Below are 18,109 nucleotides of genomic sequence, written 5' to 3'. Positions count from 1 at the left end.
GTCCCCCTCTCCATACGTCACCGCGCCGTCCCCCTCTCCATACGTCACCGCGCCGTCCCCTGCACTTGTCACTGCCGCCTCCTGCTTAAAATACGGTAATACAATACTGTTCAGGTTGTTAATAAATGTTAATTTTATGGTTAAAACAAAAAATTCGACATATTTTTCCAATATAAGACATACCCCGAAAGTAAGACATAGTGGGGTTTTTGGGGATAAAAAGAAAGTAAGACACTGTCTTACTTTCGGGGAAACACGGTAGCACGGTGCTACCAGCTGCACCACAGACATCCATAATATTTGAATTTAATGTTTTTCTCCCACGTAACCCCTGATGTTAATCATGTGAACAGGATACCTCTGAATAATTTATCAGTTTTCAGAGATATTTTTACATGCTTCACTTCAAAATCTGGTTTTGTTTTTTGCTTGATGCTGATACAAAAAATATACATAACTCTCAGTTTAGACGGTAATGTGATAACATTTTGACTGTAGGCCATTTGTAATCGTAATCAAACCCTGATTAAGTGCTTATTTGATCCATATTTTGGTCCAGGATTCTCTATTTCCCTTTACAAATGTCTACTTTTCATTCCATCACAGAGTAATCCACTCACTTTGTGGACGGATCCAATCTCCCGGGGCAGCTTGTCTCAGATTGGATGTCAGCCGCGGGAGACAGATGCACTCGTCACAACTTTTATGAATGCATCACCTTTTATGTTCGTATAAACATTAATTTTTCTCGCTTGTGCAATAAAACAGGACAGGCCTTCGTTCACCGATTCCCCAAGAAAATTGGAGCTTCTAGGATCTTTGCAAGATAAATACCTGCAACCTCAAGCCTCATCTTCAGTGGAGTATATTTTCCCAGGATTATTTGGGCATGCTTTTATTTATTTATTTACTTATTCTGAGCAAATATGGCTTGTGAAAAATATCAAAGTGTGTTATTTGCCTCCACCAAACTCCACAACATCAAAGACTCCCCCTCCGGTCCCACAAGAACCAAAGAACCTCGGGTTTTTTTTTTTTTTTACCCGCGCGGCTTCATCTGTCTTCCATCTCAGCTTTGCTCGAGCTCAAAAGGCAAAAGCCTCTAATGATACGAGCTGCAAGATGGAGAGGCTGCTGCCAACAAAACAGGAAGGGAAGGGAGAAAAAGAAAGATGAGCAACCAAACAGACACATTTTGGGTGATGATTGACATCGCCGCGTCTCTTTATTATTCCTGTGATGTTCGTCCAGACTCGCTGTTCGCCCAGAAACCGTGGCCTCACACTTTGGCTGATGCAGCAATCTGGTGTTGAGCGCCTCTCTGCCTGCCAACCACCTGGCTGGAAGACGCATAATCAGCCTCCCAGTCAATCACTCCTCACACGGCCGATGGCGTAGGACGGGTGTCGGAGGAAGTACGGCAGACACGCGCGGGCTGCGTGGCCGACTCTGACACCTTACACCTTGCTCCCCCTGCATTCCTGATCAGCCTCCGTTGTTCCAGCAGCGCGCCCATTTGCATTATGCAGGAGAGACGGGAGAGAAGCAACATGGCAGCTGGGTCTGAGATTTCGCGCTTGTTTTAGTGAGAATCTCCTCTCCTGCGAATTGATTCATTAATATAAAACCTGTGAGATGTTAGCGAGGAGTTACTATGGTGATTATTATTCATTTATGGCAGGATTTGCTTCCATACCTGACCTGAACAGGCCTCTCTCTGTGAGATCTGGTTGTTTCCAAGACGCCATTTGGAGTTACGTAACCCAGCCATGGATGTCCTACATGCCTCGTCATGTATATTGCAGGAACCTAAAAAGCAAGCTCTCCACTTCACTGCACTGAGGGGATACTAGATTTTTCATCTCTGATTGAAAGGAACCAAAGGACTCCATCACCGTGCTCCAGAGGAGAGAAATAATTGACGGACTCGATCGTCCCAACGAGAGAATTGTTTTCTGACTTACCAGGAAAAAAAAAACAACTTCTTACACTGAGAATCCATTTAATTACACACAGAAAGTTAAATATTTATGCTATTATAATGAATTAATAAGGTGATTTAAATAAAAAAGAGGCCTGGTCAGTTTACTTGATTCACAAAGACTGAATCAAGTTTTGCAGTGTTTGTGGTTCAATAAAGATGCCTGCTGATGAAGAGATAAAGTATTTATTTTTATTTCATTATTTTGGTTTTGTTTTCTGGCACACGTCAATGTTTTTGATCATCAACTAAATTCTACTAAGTGAAAAAATCGTGTGGATCGATTCAAACCAACCTGACCTGGAATGAAAAGGTCCACAGTTAATTCTAGTTAAATCATATCTACATTTTTTTTATTTTATTTTTTTGTTTATTTCAGTTTCAATACCAAAATTGTAGATTAAAGAAATCAAAACCTGCCTGACTGTGAAGGAGGATTAAATCTCAAAAGGCAACAGATCATTGTTCCCAGGGGTGAAAGTAGTTAGAAATTCTTGGGGGTATTGTGACAAAAAAAATACAAATTAATTATATAAAAATAATGTTATATAATCCTATATATATATATTCTTTGTGTGCTTTGGCGTTTCTGTGCTGATTGTTTTGTGAAACGATTGAAGCTGGTAGCTCTTGAATTGCTATAAAATAAAGCTGTATTTCCTCCTTCAGCCCACTGGCTGCAATGCTGACACCTTGAGATGCCATGAGTCCTAAATCCTGAACATCATGGCATGAAGAGCATCCCATTTTTCCATGTCTGGCATATAACCATTAATTTTAGCTGTTAAACTGGTTCTATTGATCCTGTGTCCAGACAGAGGGATAATCAGTAGCCCAGCATCATGACCTGTTTGTTCTGAAGATCCTGCAGCTTCCACTTCTCTTCCTAACATGGCGCCTCCTCACCCTGAATCTCATACTGATAGGATGAACCACAAAGCTCTGTTGGCTAGTGTGGGGCTTGAACTCATGACCTTGGTGTTATTAGCGCCACGCTCTGACCAGCTGAGCTAACCAGCCATACACACTGTTCAGTTTCCATGGATTTAAGAAAGACGTACTTGATCTTAACAATGAAAATTTAGGAAACATGCTCATATTCTAATGTTTATATGCATTATTGTTTATTTTTCATCAATTATTTATTTTATTTTCCCAGCAGTTTTTAGATTTGATTTTATTTCCCAGCAGTTTTTAATCTTGAAGTGTTGATTGTCTAAAAGACTTTAGATTTCATTTGCCCAGTAGGGACATTGAACCCATGACCTCAGCTTTATTAGTACCACGCTCTAACCAGCTGAGCTAACCTCCCTACCTTACATAATGTTGAGTTTTAATATATTTAAGAAATACGTACTTGATCTTAATGACAAAAATTTAAGAAAAGTGCTCATATTCTAATGTTTATCAACATCAATATATATATATTTGATTTTCCTGCCTTTTGTTTCTGTTAATTTTATTAAGACATATTCTAATGTTTTTTAAAAATAGAAATATCTGATTTTCCAGCCTTTTGTTTGTGTAGATATTAATAAGACACTAGGGTTGAATTGGCTAGTGTGGGGATTGAACCCATGACCTTGGTGTTATTAGCACCACGCTCTAACCAGCTGAGCTAACCTACCATACACACTGCTGAGATTGGATTTAAGAAAGAGGTACTTGATCTTAACGACGAAAATTTAAGAAAAGCGCTCATATTTTAATGTTTTTCAAAATCAAAATGTATAATATTTAATTTTCCAGCCTTTTGTTGTGTTACTTTTATTAAGAGATTAGATTGAGTTGGATAGTGTGGGGCTTGAACCCATGACCTTGGGTAGCAAATGCCCTCACAAGTGTACCATTTGCTGTTTTAACTTGACACTGTATCTAAAATGTGATGTAATTATCATTATCTCTAAATTAAATCTATTTGTGGTGTAAATTCTCTGTCATTTGAATGAGGGCAGATTAAATTGTAGTTTAATCTAAGTTGGTTTGAACCGGGCAGCCATCTACTGAAGAAAAGCATTTAGCAAAAATGATTCAAAGTTGTGAAGTGCTAAATTTCTCAAGCTTTTTAAACTTGGTAATAAAATTTAAACTGATCCATAAAATCTAAGTATTTAGTCTATCTGCTACAATATGCCTTTTTTTTTTCAAAATCTGCTGTTGACTCATATCTTTCATGTGTGCTTGAAGAAAAAGATATAGAATTGAAATCCTTGAGGCTTTAAATGCCCTAGATTAATATCACATGAAAGGTATTCCAAAATGGAAGAATTACTTAAACGCAACACAAACCCTCATGAAATAAATAAATCTATTGGAAGTAACATTTTATCTCCGAGCGACTCTTAATGGAGATACGAAACTCTTCGGTCTGTTTTCCATTTATTTTGTCACACTTAAATTTTGACATCAAACAAGCAACATTGCATGAATATCTTTTGTGTCTTCAGAGGTTTTCTGTCATTTCCTTCAGTGGTTCTTGGTGCAGCGCCACCACAGGTGAGGAGGGGAACAGGTTTTTCAAATGGTTTGGATCATTTCATTGTAAAAACGAAAACGTTACAAATGTTTCCTATTTTGTTTTTCTTCTATGAATTTCAAAGGAGTAGCAGGAGTGAAGAACTGCATTTTTATTTAGCATATAATTGCGGATTTAGACATTTTGACAATAAATTTGCTTAACGAAAACATGCTAATTTCGTAAAAACTCATTTTCTATAAAACGTTTTGGTGCTAGGATGAGTTTTTTCCACCGTATTGAAATTGATTTATTTGACAAAACTAATGGAAACACTTTTTTTTCATCACACGAGTCACAACCTGATGTTACTACTGGTGGAAACCACAAAGAAGACGACGACAGGAAGTGGTTGAAGGATGATGACACTGCATGTTTTTTAATGTCTTATTGTGTACGTTTTAATTGCGTCTCTTATTTAATGCAAACACCAGAACTGCAAAATTTTATTTATTCTTTTTTTTTACGTTAGTGGAATATTGACAAAGTTTTCCCACACATTTGTAATGCAAACACAACTAGAGTCACCAAAAACAGGGAAGGAAAGGAGGGCCAAATATTTTTAGCAGCATTGCAGTGAGCTATCAATTTTAATGATGCAATGTTCGCCAACATGAATATTAAGGTTCAGTCGTTGCACAGTTACTACTCTTTGTGTCACCTTTACTCTCTAAACGCTCTGATCCTTTCAAGCAGAGATGAAAAGGAAGATCTTGCTTTTCTTCTTCTTCTGTCCTCAGCTGGAGAAGTTTCTTCAGCATCAAGGATTGAATTTGGCCCCAAGGGAGGCCGAAATTGGACCAATCAATACAATTAGATTGTTTTTCTACGCCGCATCGAGCACATTAATCTGGCATGTAAACTCATTCAGCAAGTTGGATGCTTTATTCAGGAGTCAAGAAGAGTAATGTCAGGCTTTGTGTGTTAAATATTGAAAGCAGTTGCTGAATTCTCCTCAGAGGTCTTCCTAATGATGCTCTCTTGGAACTGATACAATTGGCAAATGATTATTGATTTCAACACCGGAGGAGGCTGGCTGGCTTTCAGAGCAACGCGCTGCCAGGTTGCAGTCTCTGGATTTTCTAATTAAAACCAAACATGTATGTTATTTGAGGAGGAGCCTCACATTTTTCTTTATAAAGCTCAACAGCGTGCCATTACGTGTAAAAGGAGCGTATTGCAGCCCCTTTCACACCAACGGCGGTTTTTAAATTCTCATCACTTTTCTGACTTGAGAGAGTGAAAGCCTGGAAACCGACGACGGTTACACCAAATTACAAGCATACAAAGACAAACAGGCGACATTAACTCTTAACGCTCTCAGCCTTGGGCCAAACTAATAACACCACAATTGAATCAGCTCTAAATAAATGATGGTGCTGTAGTTTAATAACATATCATCTGCTTTTGTGACAGCATTAGATCTGGCGGCGCAATAAATAACCATCCAGTAGGTTCAACCTAAAGGCCATTTATGAGAAGCAACAAGACGTCCAGATTTTCTTTATTTGTCTTTAAACTAATAGTTTTTGGTTTCTTTGGACACCAAGTCAAAAACCAGGCACCACCAAGAGGACGTAATGAGAAGTGTGGAAATAATATGCTGGATAAACCACCCAGAAGTCCTACAAGTCACAAAAAATTATATTTAATTGCCAGTTTTTATGTTACACAATTGTATTGCATTAATAAATCACTGCAACCACTACAACTCCCTGAAAAGGAAGACATGTTATGGATAGAAATGTAAAAATCAATGYAAGAATGCATGCGTTTGTGTAAAAAGATAATACCTCCAAACATTTAGACAGTTTTCTTATTATTTCAACATAAAAAAGCTCAACTTCTGGTCAGTTTCCTGCCTACACAACTTTCATTTAGTACCTGTGTGGGTATCAGTTMATTTTTTGTCACTAAGTAATTAAGCAATCACAAAAATACTTAGATCTTAGAAATGTAATAATATACATTTCATGGTATATTATTTTTCCCAAAAACAATATTATGCAGTATTCTCATTTATTGTTGTTCTGATACCCATTTGGATCAGTTCACTCTAAAAAATGTGGCAGATTATTAAGCCTGACGTAATGAAAAGTGACTTCTTGCTGGCAGTTCTACTGACGGGTACAAATTCAAGTCGGTAAAAAACATCACCAACAAAAAGTTGGGAACAGAATAACCACAATTGCAAAGTTTTGAAATGACCAGCATCGAAAAGGATTCAAAGTTTTTGTGACAGACATGAGTCTATAATAATGTCTACTGCATGTAGCCCACAACGTTAGCAGCCTGCAGCCGCGAGGAAGTCRGAATAACCGTCCTGATTTAGTCTCCAAAGTCAATTTAAAGCCGTTTCTCATCTACCTGTTTGGTCAGCTGAAATAAACCCTCCWTAACTTTATAAAAATTCAATTCTWGTCTTTTACCTGCTGAAKAAAAGCTAAGCAAATATTGTCAAGATACCAGTGTCTATGTGTAGAAGTGGGGTTCTGTGGTGTCGCTATGAGCAGTCAGTGTCTTAAATATAGCAGGAAGTTCTCTGATCGAGCTGGATTTAACAAAATAAGAGGGTCAATGTGACAGCCAGTCTGATCTCAAGAGTTTTTTTCAGAGACATTTTTGAGACTGGAGTTGTTTGGAAATGACTGAATCTGTATTCAGAGCAGAAAGTTTAATAAATTACCAGCTTAACAGAATCTTTCCTGCCTTCCTAAACCAACTCAACTCTCAAAATATTTCACTGACATATAACTGAACATTACATTATTGCCCTTGGTGCTGATTGGCTGTTTATCCAAGAGCAGAGCGCCGCCTGTGGTTGTTCTGCCGTTGTGCTCAAACTGTCTYCACTATGTAYGTTAATGCATATTAAGCTATATTTGCTGTTCAAATGATTAWWAAAGGCAGTTATAAACGTTTTTRGAGGGAGTCTCAAATATTTGTGGATTTTAGTTATTTGCTGTGCTTAAACATTTCTCATAATGAACCACAAACCAACATAGTCTGTCACATGAATACCTGTAGACCTTTAACCATTTAATCTAAAGTACAGTTTGCATGAACTGTTATTAAAATCCAGAGGTAGGAGATCCTTCAAGRTGGCTGAATGTCCTGTCAAAACAAATTTTCAAGGATTTATTTGTGTGTTTTTTTAAGATATGAATTTCCTCTGAAAGTTTTGTTTTTCTTTGTTCTGTTTCTCACATTTTAGGACATAATTTGGRTGTGAAAATAATACTTGGGGAACTCATGTAGCTGTAAAAYTTAGGGTTTAGGACTTAGCGTGAACTGCTAGGCAGGTCACTAGCTAGCTTAACAGGTAGCTAGCTTGATTGTTGTTTAAAAACAACTAGCATGGGGGTTCTTGACAWGAACCAAGTGGGCAGTTTCCCAGGGCTGCATTGGAAAGAGGGGTGCATGAGCAACAGATGAATTAAAATTAAACAAGTTTTCTATTGCTTTATTCCCCTACAATATAGGATTTTTTCCAAGGAACCATTTGACATTTGTGATGTTTTTGTTTAAACTTTTGAAATATGCGGACAGTAAATGTTAACAAACATAAAGTTACTGAAAAATGATATTAAGATACTTATCTTTTATTTTTCAGACCCAAATGGTCAAATGGTTGTTTTATTAGTAAAAAAATAAAAAAAATGCTATAAATATTGCACACCTATTTTTTACCCTCAGACAAAAGCTGAAGGCAGCTTGGTTAAGTGCTTGCCCTAAGTATTCCCGGCCTGTCGAAGTCGATCAGGTTACATGAAAAAGCTCCAAACTGTTCGCTGCAAACCCCGAACTATGAAACATGAAAGCAGACAGTGGAGCCGGCTGCAGACGGCTGCATGTTTCTGTTGCTCAACTCATGTTGAAGGCGGTGAAAATAAAAAGAAAAGTGCAGCAGTGAGGGACAAAATGTGACACAAATGAATACAGTAGAGAGGAGATTCATTTGCATGTGAGCCGATTTACTTTGAGAGGGCGAATGAGCAATACTTATCATTCATACAAAACGTGTTTTACTTTGGAGGAATGTGCAAACAAAGCTTTAATAGAGGATGCCTTCACATGCTCTCGGAGAACTCTACATTTACAAAGTAAAATACACATCCAAGAGTAGCTTCTACATACTCAGTGAATCTGCTTGCATAGTTGGGTGCATGCATAAGCAATATATCATGCAACAACTGCCATACACTTGGAGAACTATGAACTCTTCTCTGCCTCTGTTAACACGGTGGTGCTGAGCTACTCTCAAGCTAAAAATGTGCACAAGCTGTGATGAAGACAGAGRATGTGCTGACTAAAACACACCATGGCGCTCGCTCTATGTACAGTTATGGCGTCCAGCAGAGACATCCCAGCTGTCTTTGGATGTGTTGTTCTGTCGCGTGAGGTGGTGTTGATTTTTTTTTTTTGTTCTTTACATTAACCCTGTGTTGATCTGAGAGGAATGTTCGGAGATGTCTGGCAGTTTGAAGAGGCGGATGCTCATGACAATCATGGGCATCTCAGGTCAGTTTCAGCAGCCAGCAGATGAGATGTCTGAGCAGAAACGGGTAGAGCTGGGCGATAAATACATTCATCAGATTTTAGGTTTTTAGAGGATTTCATTTTTGGAAAATCWGTGTTTTTTTCCCACCAATCCCTTCCTTGGGAATCCATAGTTAAGAGTAATGTTTTGTTTGACGACTTCTATTTATTTGGACTTTGAATTCAGGTCAAGTCTACGACAAAATATAAGATTTAGGGTGTGTTCACACTGCAGCCTGAAGTGACCCAATTCCGATCTTTTCATGGCAGTGTGAACAGCACAGGTCAGATTCTTTTTCGAATGCGACCCATATCCGACACGTATCCGATTCAAATGCGACCGAACGTTCAGGTCGCATTCATCCGAACTGAACGTCACTGATTCTCAACAAATCTCACTATTCTGCTCCTGAAACGCGCAAGCAGGAAGAAAACAACAACCATGACGGACTATATGAGGATTAAGTTGTTAATTTGCTGCTCCGGTTGGACAACAACTTCAAATATATAAGCTAAGCTMCACCGTTAGCCTCCATGTTTACTTCCGTAAACACTGAGTTCTTCTTCTTTTCATGGCGGTTGGCAGAACACTGAGAACGCTGACGCTATTGCTCCCTCTACTGCGCATGCGGGACACTTTCAGGTCGTTTGCCCTTTTACACTGCAGAACTCATACAGGTCGCATTTACCTGCAGTGTGAACGGTCACGGCAAAAAAATCGGAATTGCCAAAAAATCGGAATTGGGTCACTTYAGGCTGCAGTGTGAACGCACCCTTAGTTTTTCTTTTTTCATTACAAGAATAAAGTCAYAATATTACAATATTGTAATTTTATGAGAACTCCAACACAAGAATATTATAAGCTTTTTTCCTTCTGTAACAACTTTGTTCCTCATATTTTGAAAATGTTTTTCTAGCAAAATTGCTTCTTTATACTGTTAATATTATGACYRTGCTTTTGTAATTAAACAAAAATTCTTGCATATTCTCATAATTAAGCAAAAATTCTCATAGCCTGGCTCTAATTTACCGTCGTACAACTCATWKAAGGGTTGACTGAAATAAAAGCCACTTTATGAAAATGTTTTCTGTCTTTTTTAGAAAATAAAGTGAGAAAAGAATGTATTAAAATTGAATCTGGAATGAAAAATTTGGGGTATTTTTAAGCTGTATCGCCCAGCCCTACCTGTAAACGAAGCATTAAGAGCCGCTGCAAACCCAGCTTTCTGATTGGTCAACGTCGGTGACGCCTCTTCTCAGCCTCTCAACGATTTTTGGCTGGACGGGAAAATAAAATGCATCTTAAAGGCTGCTGCAGAGTTTCTACACCAAAGAGCATATGTAAACAGTAGATCAGGTTAAATAGGCTTAGATGTGTTTTTTTTTTACTTAAAATTACAGGTTCAGTGCTTAGTAAGTATCAATATATTCAATTACAAATTTCTGCAAGTTAAACGGTTTTGGGTAAATATTTCTACTGATTATCTGAGGCACTGATGTTTGTTGTTGACGTATGGCTCTCGATACTGAAGGAGAGCAGTACAAAGTGATTTCAGAAAATTATTCACTGCATCAGCATGTTGAAAATCTCCATCAACCTCCTTTGGTGGCGAACATRTCTCAGTTGTGTCTGCTTTCCATCGTGTGCAAAGTCACTTTTCACCTTCAGCTCCGACTGAGACGTTCCTCTCCCAGCAGTGCTACAGACAGAACAAGGCAATCATTTCCATACATGTCCATGCGTATTTACAATACACTATAATATTCTTTAAAATCGATGCAATCCATACAAAGTGCTTTAGTTTAAAATCCATTCCTAAATAAATTTTCAGGTATGCTTCCTCTACGGCAGCTGGTTTTCAGTGAGCGCTGAAAAGTTTTAAAAGATGTTTGTCGGAGGGCAAGGAAAGGACAACTCCTCAAAGCTGCACCAGAAAGACTCTTATCAGACTTTTAAGGAATCACTTGGACCTCTGGCTAGTTTGTGAGGAATTGATTGGGATCTTCCTGGACTGCAGTGTYTTTTTAGCCGGCTCTTTCTTCGCCGGGTCCTTCGTGGCGGCTGGAGACGGGGTTTGTGCTTCGGGGAGCTTGGATTTTGCAGAGGGCAGCAGAGAGTTTTTAGCTGCACCGGATACTTTAGAGGATTCCTTATCTTTGGCTGAACTGTGCAGTTCTGAACCCGCATTCTGAACTTTCTTGCTCGCCGCTCGCTGGGTTGTGTCCCCGCCACTTTCTTCTGGGATTGCTTTTGCCTCCGATTTCCCGCTCTCGCCTGGTTTGCGGTTCTCCTTGGGCCTCAGAGCGGTTTTGAAGAAGGACAGACCTTTGTCCTCTGTCTTGCTGGTCCCTCTGGGTCCCCTTGATGATGGAGCTGAACTGGTGGAGGAAACCCCAACGCTTGAGGATCGGAGACTGGTCATAGAAGAGCTGCTGCTGGAGCTCCGGCCYGCTGGCCTCTCCTCCACAGCTCTACCTGACCTGCCTTCAGCTCGACTCRCCGCACTCAGCCTGGAGGAAGCCCCCCCATGGCTGACCTTCCGATCCGACACGGCGCTCGCCCGCGAAGACTCCCGACTAGTGCTTCTGTCTGCTACTCTAGTCCTTTCCCCAGCTGAGTTTTTCTCGCTCCCCTCTCTGTTTGAMGCCCTCTTCTGGGGCTGTGAGGTCTGCGGAGAGCCGCTCTTCCTCTGCTGCGCGTCAGGATGTAATGACTCTGTGGTTTGGGAAGATGTTTTCTTGGAAGGCGTCGCTGTTCTTGAGGAACCTCCCTTGCTTGTTTTAGGCGGCGCAGAGCTTTTGTCCTTGGGGTTTGAGGCGGATGCTGCGCTCTTGGACTGCGTTCGAGACGGTGACTTGTCGATGGCTGGAGACGCAGGGGAAAGAGAGCTGGAGGACGTTGAGGAAGTGGGAGGCCGTTTCCTGGGACTTCTTTCACCATCCAACCCAGTCTTGCCTGAGGTCCTTTTGATGCCAACACTTTCTGCACTCCCGTTTCTTTGCTTCACCTCCTTTGGGGCTATTCCATGTCGAGGACTGACCTGCTCYGTGTTGTTGTTTTCCCCTGTTGGGTTCAAGTTCCTCTGCTCTGCCGGTAMCACGTTCTTGAAGCGCCCCTGCTCTATTAGCCTCTTAGTTCCCACATTAGTGTCCAATGCAGCGAGGGCCGACTTCCCTCCTGGCATTTTCTCTGGCTTAGGTGAACTGGTGAAACTCGGGGCTGTYGGCTGGATATCAACCACCTCTCCGATCCGCTCCAGAGTCGGAGAGGAATGGGACTCCAGGGAAAAACGTGAGGGAGAGTTGGAGCGGAGCTGGAGCTTGGCTGAGTGAGACCAGGATGGCTTTGTGCCATTTTCACTCAGAACAAGAGGGCTGGCAATAGACGATCGTGACGAGAASGTTTGCCTCTGCATGCCTCTGACGGCTGGTCGGGTCGAAAGGCCTGCATGGTGAAAACACAACTGTCAAATTTTGGTTTATAGAGAAACACAAAGCTCAGAAGCAACAGAGGTGTGTCCAGAGAAAGACTGGGCTCCTCACCGTCATCCTCGCTCCGTTCCCCGGCAAACTCTGCGGACTCGGACAGAGACGCCAGAGAGGTGCGCCTTGAGGAACCAGACGAGGCCTGGCTGGGAGGACGGCTTCCCATCAGCCGACTGATCCAGTGCTCACACAGAGAGGAGCTGGTGGAACCTGAAGGTCAAAGCAGAGGGCAAATAAAASCATCCATCCATCCATTTTCTTGCACCCTTGTCCCTCAGTGGGGTCGGGAGGGTTGCTGGTGCCYATCTCCAGCTAACGTTTCGGGYGAGAGGCGGGGTCACCCTGGACAGGTCGCCAGTCTGTCGCAGGGCAACACAGAGACACACAACCATGCACACACACGCTCACACCTAGGGGCAATTTAGACAGACCAATTAACCTAACAGTCATGTTTTTGGACTGTGGGAGGAAACCGGAGTGCGAATAAAACCAAATAACAAAAAAATAACATCTAAAATCTGGATTTTTTTTTCTATTTTTCAAAAGTTTCCATTAACCATAAAATTGCACAAATTGAAATTAGGAAAATAAATTAGCTCAATGGAAACACACCAGTTTTGAAAACACTTTTTTGGCATATYAAATTAGATGTATTTCACAAAACTGCAATGGAAACGTTTCTTTTTTTGCATCATACTGGTCATGTGATCAACAACCGTCTGATACTACTGCCAAAAACCACAAAGACGACCACAGGAGGTACTTAAARGATGACGGTTTGTTTTGTTTGCAGCTAGCGATTATTTATAATAATTTCACCAATCCATTACTGGCGGATAAAAACAATTGGCACCTTCTGCTTCCACGTGTTTTTGTCAGGATTTTGCATGCAGTTGCATTGATATAACTGTGCAGCAGAGCCTGTTTCATTCAGTCAGTTCAGTATTTATATCAGAAAGTCTCAGCCTTGCCTGATGGAACGAGATCTTAGTACAGGTTACCTCCAACTGAGCTGTTGGCAGACCAGGACGGGATGGTTGCTCGTCTTTGATAAAACAGGATGTAACCCGTCTGCTTGCACACATCGTCTTCAGAAATGGGATGAACGTCGCTGTCGTCGAAGCAATACCACTGGCCGTCGATGGAGTTCTTACAGTAAGCTGCGAGCCGCAAAGGAGGAAGATGTTTTAGACAAAATGGAGTCACCGGAGCCATCGCTGCGACCCGGCCACGCCTACCTGTGTAGTGCCCCCCCTGCATGGTGCCGTGATGGTTGCACACGGCGTACAGGTCGTACAGGTAGTCCTCGGGGTCCCGGCCCATGCCGTAGGGCCGTCTCCACGGCGACCAATGGGACGGGAGACTCCAGCTGCTCTGGCTCCTCTTCACCATGTGTGGCGCCATGTCCATGCCTGTGAGAGGGAACTTCACCATGTTCTGCATCTTCACGCGCCGATCCCCGTCCTGACAGACGCAAACATGAACAATATTTTAAACAACTAACTGTTGAATGCAAGTCGGCACCGGGTTCATATATTCATTGATTCAGATGTGTTAGTTGGACGTCCTGAAAGATCTGAGCGACATATTTGGAGTTTCCTTGACTCTCGTTAAGATGCGGGGACTGCAGATTTAGTCCTGGTTCTCTCCTACGCTGCCCGTAAGAACATCTTTTTGTGATGGATCAGAGATAAACTCGTCCTTTGGAATAATTCACCTGCTCTCTTCACTCTACAAACGGCCAATTTTCACGTATTTGGATCCTTATCTCTGTTTCGCAAATTCTACTGTTGCATCCATACCAAACAGCATTGTGACAGATGATCCATGAATGTATGTACATATTTGTGTTGCACCCTGTGTATATCTATATTGGGCTGGGCCTAGTTTTTGCTTTGTCTGTTCTGATATTAATATCTATATCGGTCCCGATGTTAATCTACACTTGTAGCTCTGAGAACAAACTTTAAAATACTGATGTTAGTTTATAAATCCCTGAACGGCTTACTGGTCTACTGTTGTATCCAGAACCAGAACCAAACAGGGAGAAGCAGCATTCAGCTTCTATGCATCTCAAATCTGGAACAAACTTCCAGAAAACTGCAAAACAGCCGAAACACTGAGTTCTTTTAAATCTATACTAAAATCTCAGCTGGTTAGTTACTTTTGAGACATTATTAATGGAACATTAATCAACATTTTGACATGTAATGACAAAACTTAGAAAAATGTAGTTTCAATTGTTTTTTGTTTGTTTTTATGATGTAAATACCGTGTTGTTGAAATGTGCTATACAAATAAACTTGATTGGTTGGTCTATTTAATCTAATTCTGTGCTTTTTGCTCTGATTTAACATCACGCTTTATTATTATTCAGAATTCCTAACTAGACTTTCTGAACCATTTAAAAGAAAATTTGTCAGTTTATTTTTCTTATATTTTTGGCCACGCAAGTCAACTTAGTTTTTGTCAGTTTCTTTATTATTTCTTTTCCATTGGCTGTTCTACCCCTAATTGAACTGACTGAACAAATTAAAGTTGTTTTGACATGTTTGACCAAGCTTGTGAAGCTGTTGGTGTAAAGTGTTCTGTACTGGCGAAGAAATGGCAAATAAATATGCAATTCAGCCCATTTACACCTGTGTTTAAAAAAGAAACATTGCTGTTTTTATGCATCGGATTGGCATCGGCTGATACTGAATCTCAGATATTGGTACTGGAAGGGAAATCAATCTGTCATCCAGAGAGGTGTGCACCTGTCTGAAGCGCTTGAGGTGAAGTATGAGGATGTCTGGCAGCGTCCACAGACTCAGCTTGATGCTGCCCTGCTGGAGCTGCTTGCAGTGCGGACATCTCCACGCATCATCCGGGGCGAGCTGGAGGTCAGGAAAATATTTAGTAAATATCTCGCATGAACACAAAAAGACTCGGATAAACTTCAGTTGATCTGGAGTAAAGCTCCCTGTTAGCATTGAATTGTTCTTAGAGCACCTGTTTAAATCCCATTCATTCAAGTTTGGACTGGCTAAAAGTCCATGATTAGCTTATTATGCAAAATGATCTATCTGAAGCCTTTCAGACCTCTCAGGTCTTCTGGTTCGGGTTCTGCTCTGCATCCAGAACCAAACATGGAGAAGCAGCTTTCAGCTTCTATGTAGAGCTTTCTATGTTTTCTGGAACAAACTTCCAGAAAACTGAAAAACCGCCGAAACACTGTGTTCCTTTAAATCTAGTCTAAAAACCCACATGGTTGCTTTTGAACCATAATAAATGAAACTGACCAGCATTTTGATGTGTAAATGATGGAACTTGAAAAAATTTTATGTTTTTTTGTGTTTTTGGGATGTGAAGCACTTTGAAATGCCTTGTTACTGAAATGTGTTTTACAGATAAACTTGATTGATTTTCAAAATATTTTAAAACCATCAAAAATTTTCCTTTAATCACGTTTTTGGTTTGGTCTGTTTTGACAAAACAGTAAATGTGAAGACTCATTTTAATCCAGTCTTCCTTAATTTCTCTCACTGATTGATAGATTGATAGATTGATTGATTAAAATGCCCTTAGAAATTTTGTGTGTGTGTGTGTGTGTGTGTGTGTGTGTGTGTGTGTGTGTGTGTGTGTGTGTGTGTGTGTGTGTGTGTGTGTGTGTGTGTGTGTGTGTGTGAACCAGGTTTTTATTTCTTTGTGGGGATCTAACTCTGTCGGCGGTACGGGGTTTTGGGGACCATTGCTCCTTGTGGGGACATTTCCTTGGGCCCCATGAGGGGAAATGCTCTTAATGGGTTTGGGGTTCGGTTGAGGACTAAGGTGTGAATTGAGTTTTGGTTAGGGTTAGGTTTCTACGGTTAGGCTATAAAAAAAATGAATGGAAGTCAATGTAAAGTCCCCACAAGATACGAAAACACAACTCTGTGTGTGCGTGTGTGTGTGCGTGTGTGTGTGTGTGTGTGTGTGTGTGTGTGTGTGTGTGTGTGTGTGTGTGTGTGTGTGTGTGTGTGTCTTTCCTGTGATGAACAGGAGAACCATCCACGATGAATGATGGGTTACAATCAACACTCATTTGCAGTTTAAAAAAATCATTTTTCCTTTTTCTTCCATTTTCCCAAATGCTTTTATGCTTTTTACATAAAATCCCAATAAACACGTTTAAGGCAATGTGACAAAACGTGGAAAAGTTCAATGGCTAAGAATAGCTTTGAGAGGCCGCGGTCTGTACTCATCGGTTCCGTCCCGGCGGTGAACCGGGCCGGACTGGCCTACCTGCTCCTCTTTGGTGTACAGCTGTAAGCACTGGGCCAGCGAACAGGTCTGCGGCTGCAGATGCTGCTCCTTCACCTGACGCACGCTCTCCGCATCCGGGATGTACTCGTCCTCCGTCCTCTTGAACAGACTGCGGGCGTGGCACAGCAGAGTCACACAGGGACCGCACAGATCAGTCAGGAGGCGTGGCGCCTCACACACACACACACACACACACACACACACACACACACACTCACGTCTGCTCGGTGCTTAATGAGGAGTGTGTTTGGCACTTACTAGTCTTTTGTCTCCTTGTCCCATTCGACAACGATCTTGACATGAGGTGGACCTCCTGGGCCGCAGGACTTGAAAGCCCTGTTGGAAAATATTTTTCATGTTAGTACTGTATCCTCCCTCCCCTGTTAAAAAACATTAAACATATTCATGTTTTATTGCAGAAGTAGAAAAGTGTTTAACTACCAGAGTGGGGAAATAAATACAGGAGCAGCATCTCGTTAAAACGTTAACGAGATGCTGCTCTTTTATTTATTTCCCCACTCTGGCAGTAAAATGCTTCCGTACAGTAGCTTTAACTCATGCTCAAAAATGGAGGGAAATTTCATTTTTTTTCTTTCTAAAAGCAGTGAAAATCACACAATAATTCACCACTTACTACCTAAATCCACTTGCAATCATTGAGTTTTTATTTCTGCTACTTTGGTTTGCTTTCTATATGGACGTTACTCTGCTGCTGACACATCCGAGGCGAATAACATGATTAATTTATTCTATTCGCAATTAGAGATTGTTAATGTGAACTTTATAAATACATCTTGTATAAATTTAAGTAGTAAGAAAACATCCAAATTTAGGCATGACTGGAGATTAATGTGACCACTAGATGGCAGTATAGTCCAAGCTTCATATGCATTAATTAGTGGGATAAACAGGTTTTCTAGGTTATATTCAGAGTAGAGGTGTGTTTGTTGTCGTTTTGTTTTTGCTTTTTTTGTTGACAAGGGATTAAGAAATAATTGTTTTTAGGAGGGAAATCTGTGGATGACATCTCAAACAATTCCTATAAAACACAACAAAAAGGTTTATTTTTGAAAGTATCTACACATTTTTATATAGTAGTTTATTATGGAAGGGGTTCTGTGACATACAAATATAAAGTTATAGATCCATTTAAGTTATCCAGTCTCCAAAAAGGGAGAAAAACATATAACACATGAATATATATATATATATATATAGATAGATAGATAGATAGATAGATAGATAGATAGATAGATAGATAGATAGATAGATAGATAGATAGATAGATAGATAGATAGATAGAT

General features: G+C 40.6%; 1 protein-coding gene, 1 long non-coding RNA gene and 2 other non-coding genes across 4 annotated transcripts in view; 1 reads left to right on the top strand and 3 right to left on the bottom strand.

Annotated features, from left to right (window-relative positions):
• The window catches only part of LOC103481126 (uncharacterized), a 7,617-nt gene extending 5,454 nt beyond the window's left edge, over positions 1-2,163 (top strand). The window contains exon 2 of the long non-coding RNA XR_536237.2: positions 607-2,163. This is a non-coding gene — a long non-coding RNA (uncharacterized LOC103481126). The remainder of the gene's footprint in view (positions 1-606) is intronic.
• Positions 2,164-2,927: 764 nt separating this feature from the next.
• trnai-aau (transfer RNA isoleucine (anticodon AAU)) lies at positions 2,928-3,001 on the bottom strand. The gene has a single exon. It is a non-coding gene; the product is annotated as a tRNA-Ile (tRNA).
• A 534-nt stretch (positions 3,002-3,535) lies between these two features.
• trnai-aau (transfer RNA isoleucine (anticodon AAU)) lies at positions 3,536-3,609 on the bottom strand. Its single transcript has one exon. It is a non-coding gene; the product is annotated as a tRNA-Ile (tRNA).
• Positions 3,610-10,398: 6,789 nt separating this feature from the next.
• LOC103481125 (ubiquitin carboxyl-terminal hydrolase 31) overlaps positions 10,399-18,109 on the bottom strand; it is a 17,854-nt gene continuing 10,143 nt past the window's right edge. The window contains exons 10-16 of the mRNA XM_008436418.2: positions 17,064-17,141; positions 16,785-16,914; positions 15,278-15,397; positions 13,760-13,985; positions 13,523-13,681; positions 12,579-12,731; positions 10,399-12,480 (exon numbers count right to left, since the gene is read on the bottom strand). Of these exons, the coding sequence (XP_008434640.1) occupies positions 10,997-12,480; positions 12,579-12,731; positions 13,523-13,681; positions 13,760-13,985; positions 15,278-15,397; positions 16,785-16,914; positions 17,064-17,141 (2,350 nt within the window). The 3' untranslated portion in view covers positions 10,399-10,996. The remainder of the gene's footprint in view (positions 12,481-12,578; positions 12,732-13,522; positions 13,682-13,759; positions 13,986-15,277; positions 15,398-16,784; positions 16,915-17,063; positions 17,142-18,109) is intronic.

Source organism: Poecilia reticulata, linkage group LG19 (assembly GCF_000633615.1).
Source record: "Poecilia reticulata strain Guanapo linkage group LG19, Guppy_female_1.0+MT, whole genome shotgun sequence".
In the NCBI taxonomy this organism is placed as follows: Eukaryota; Metazoa; Chordata; class Actinopteri; order Cyprinodontiformes; family Poeciliidae; genus Poecilia; species Poecilia reticulata.
This window is presented reverse-complemented; position numbering and strand designations above follow the sequence as displayed.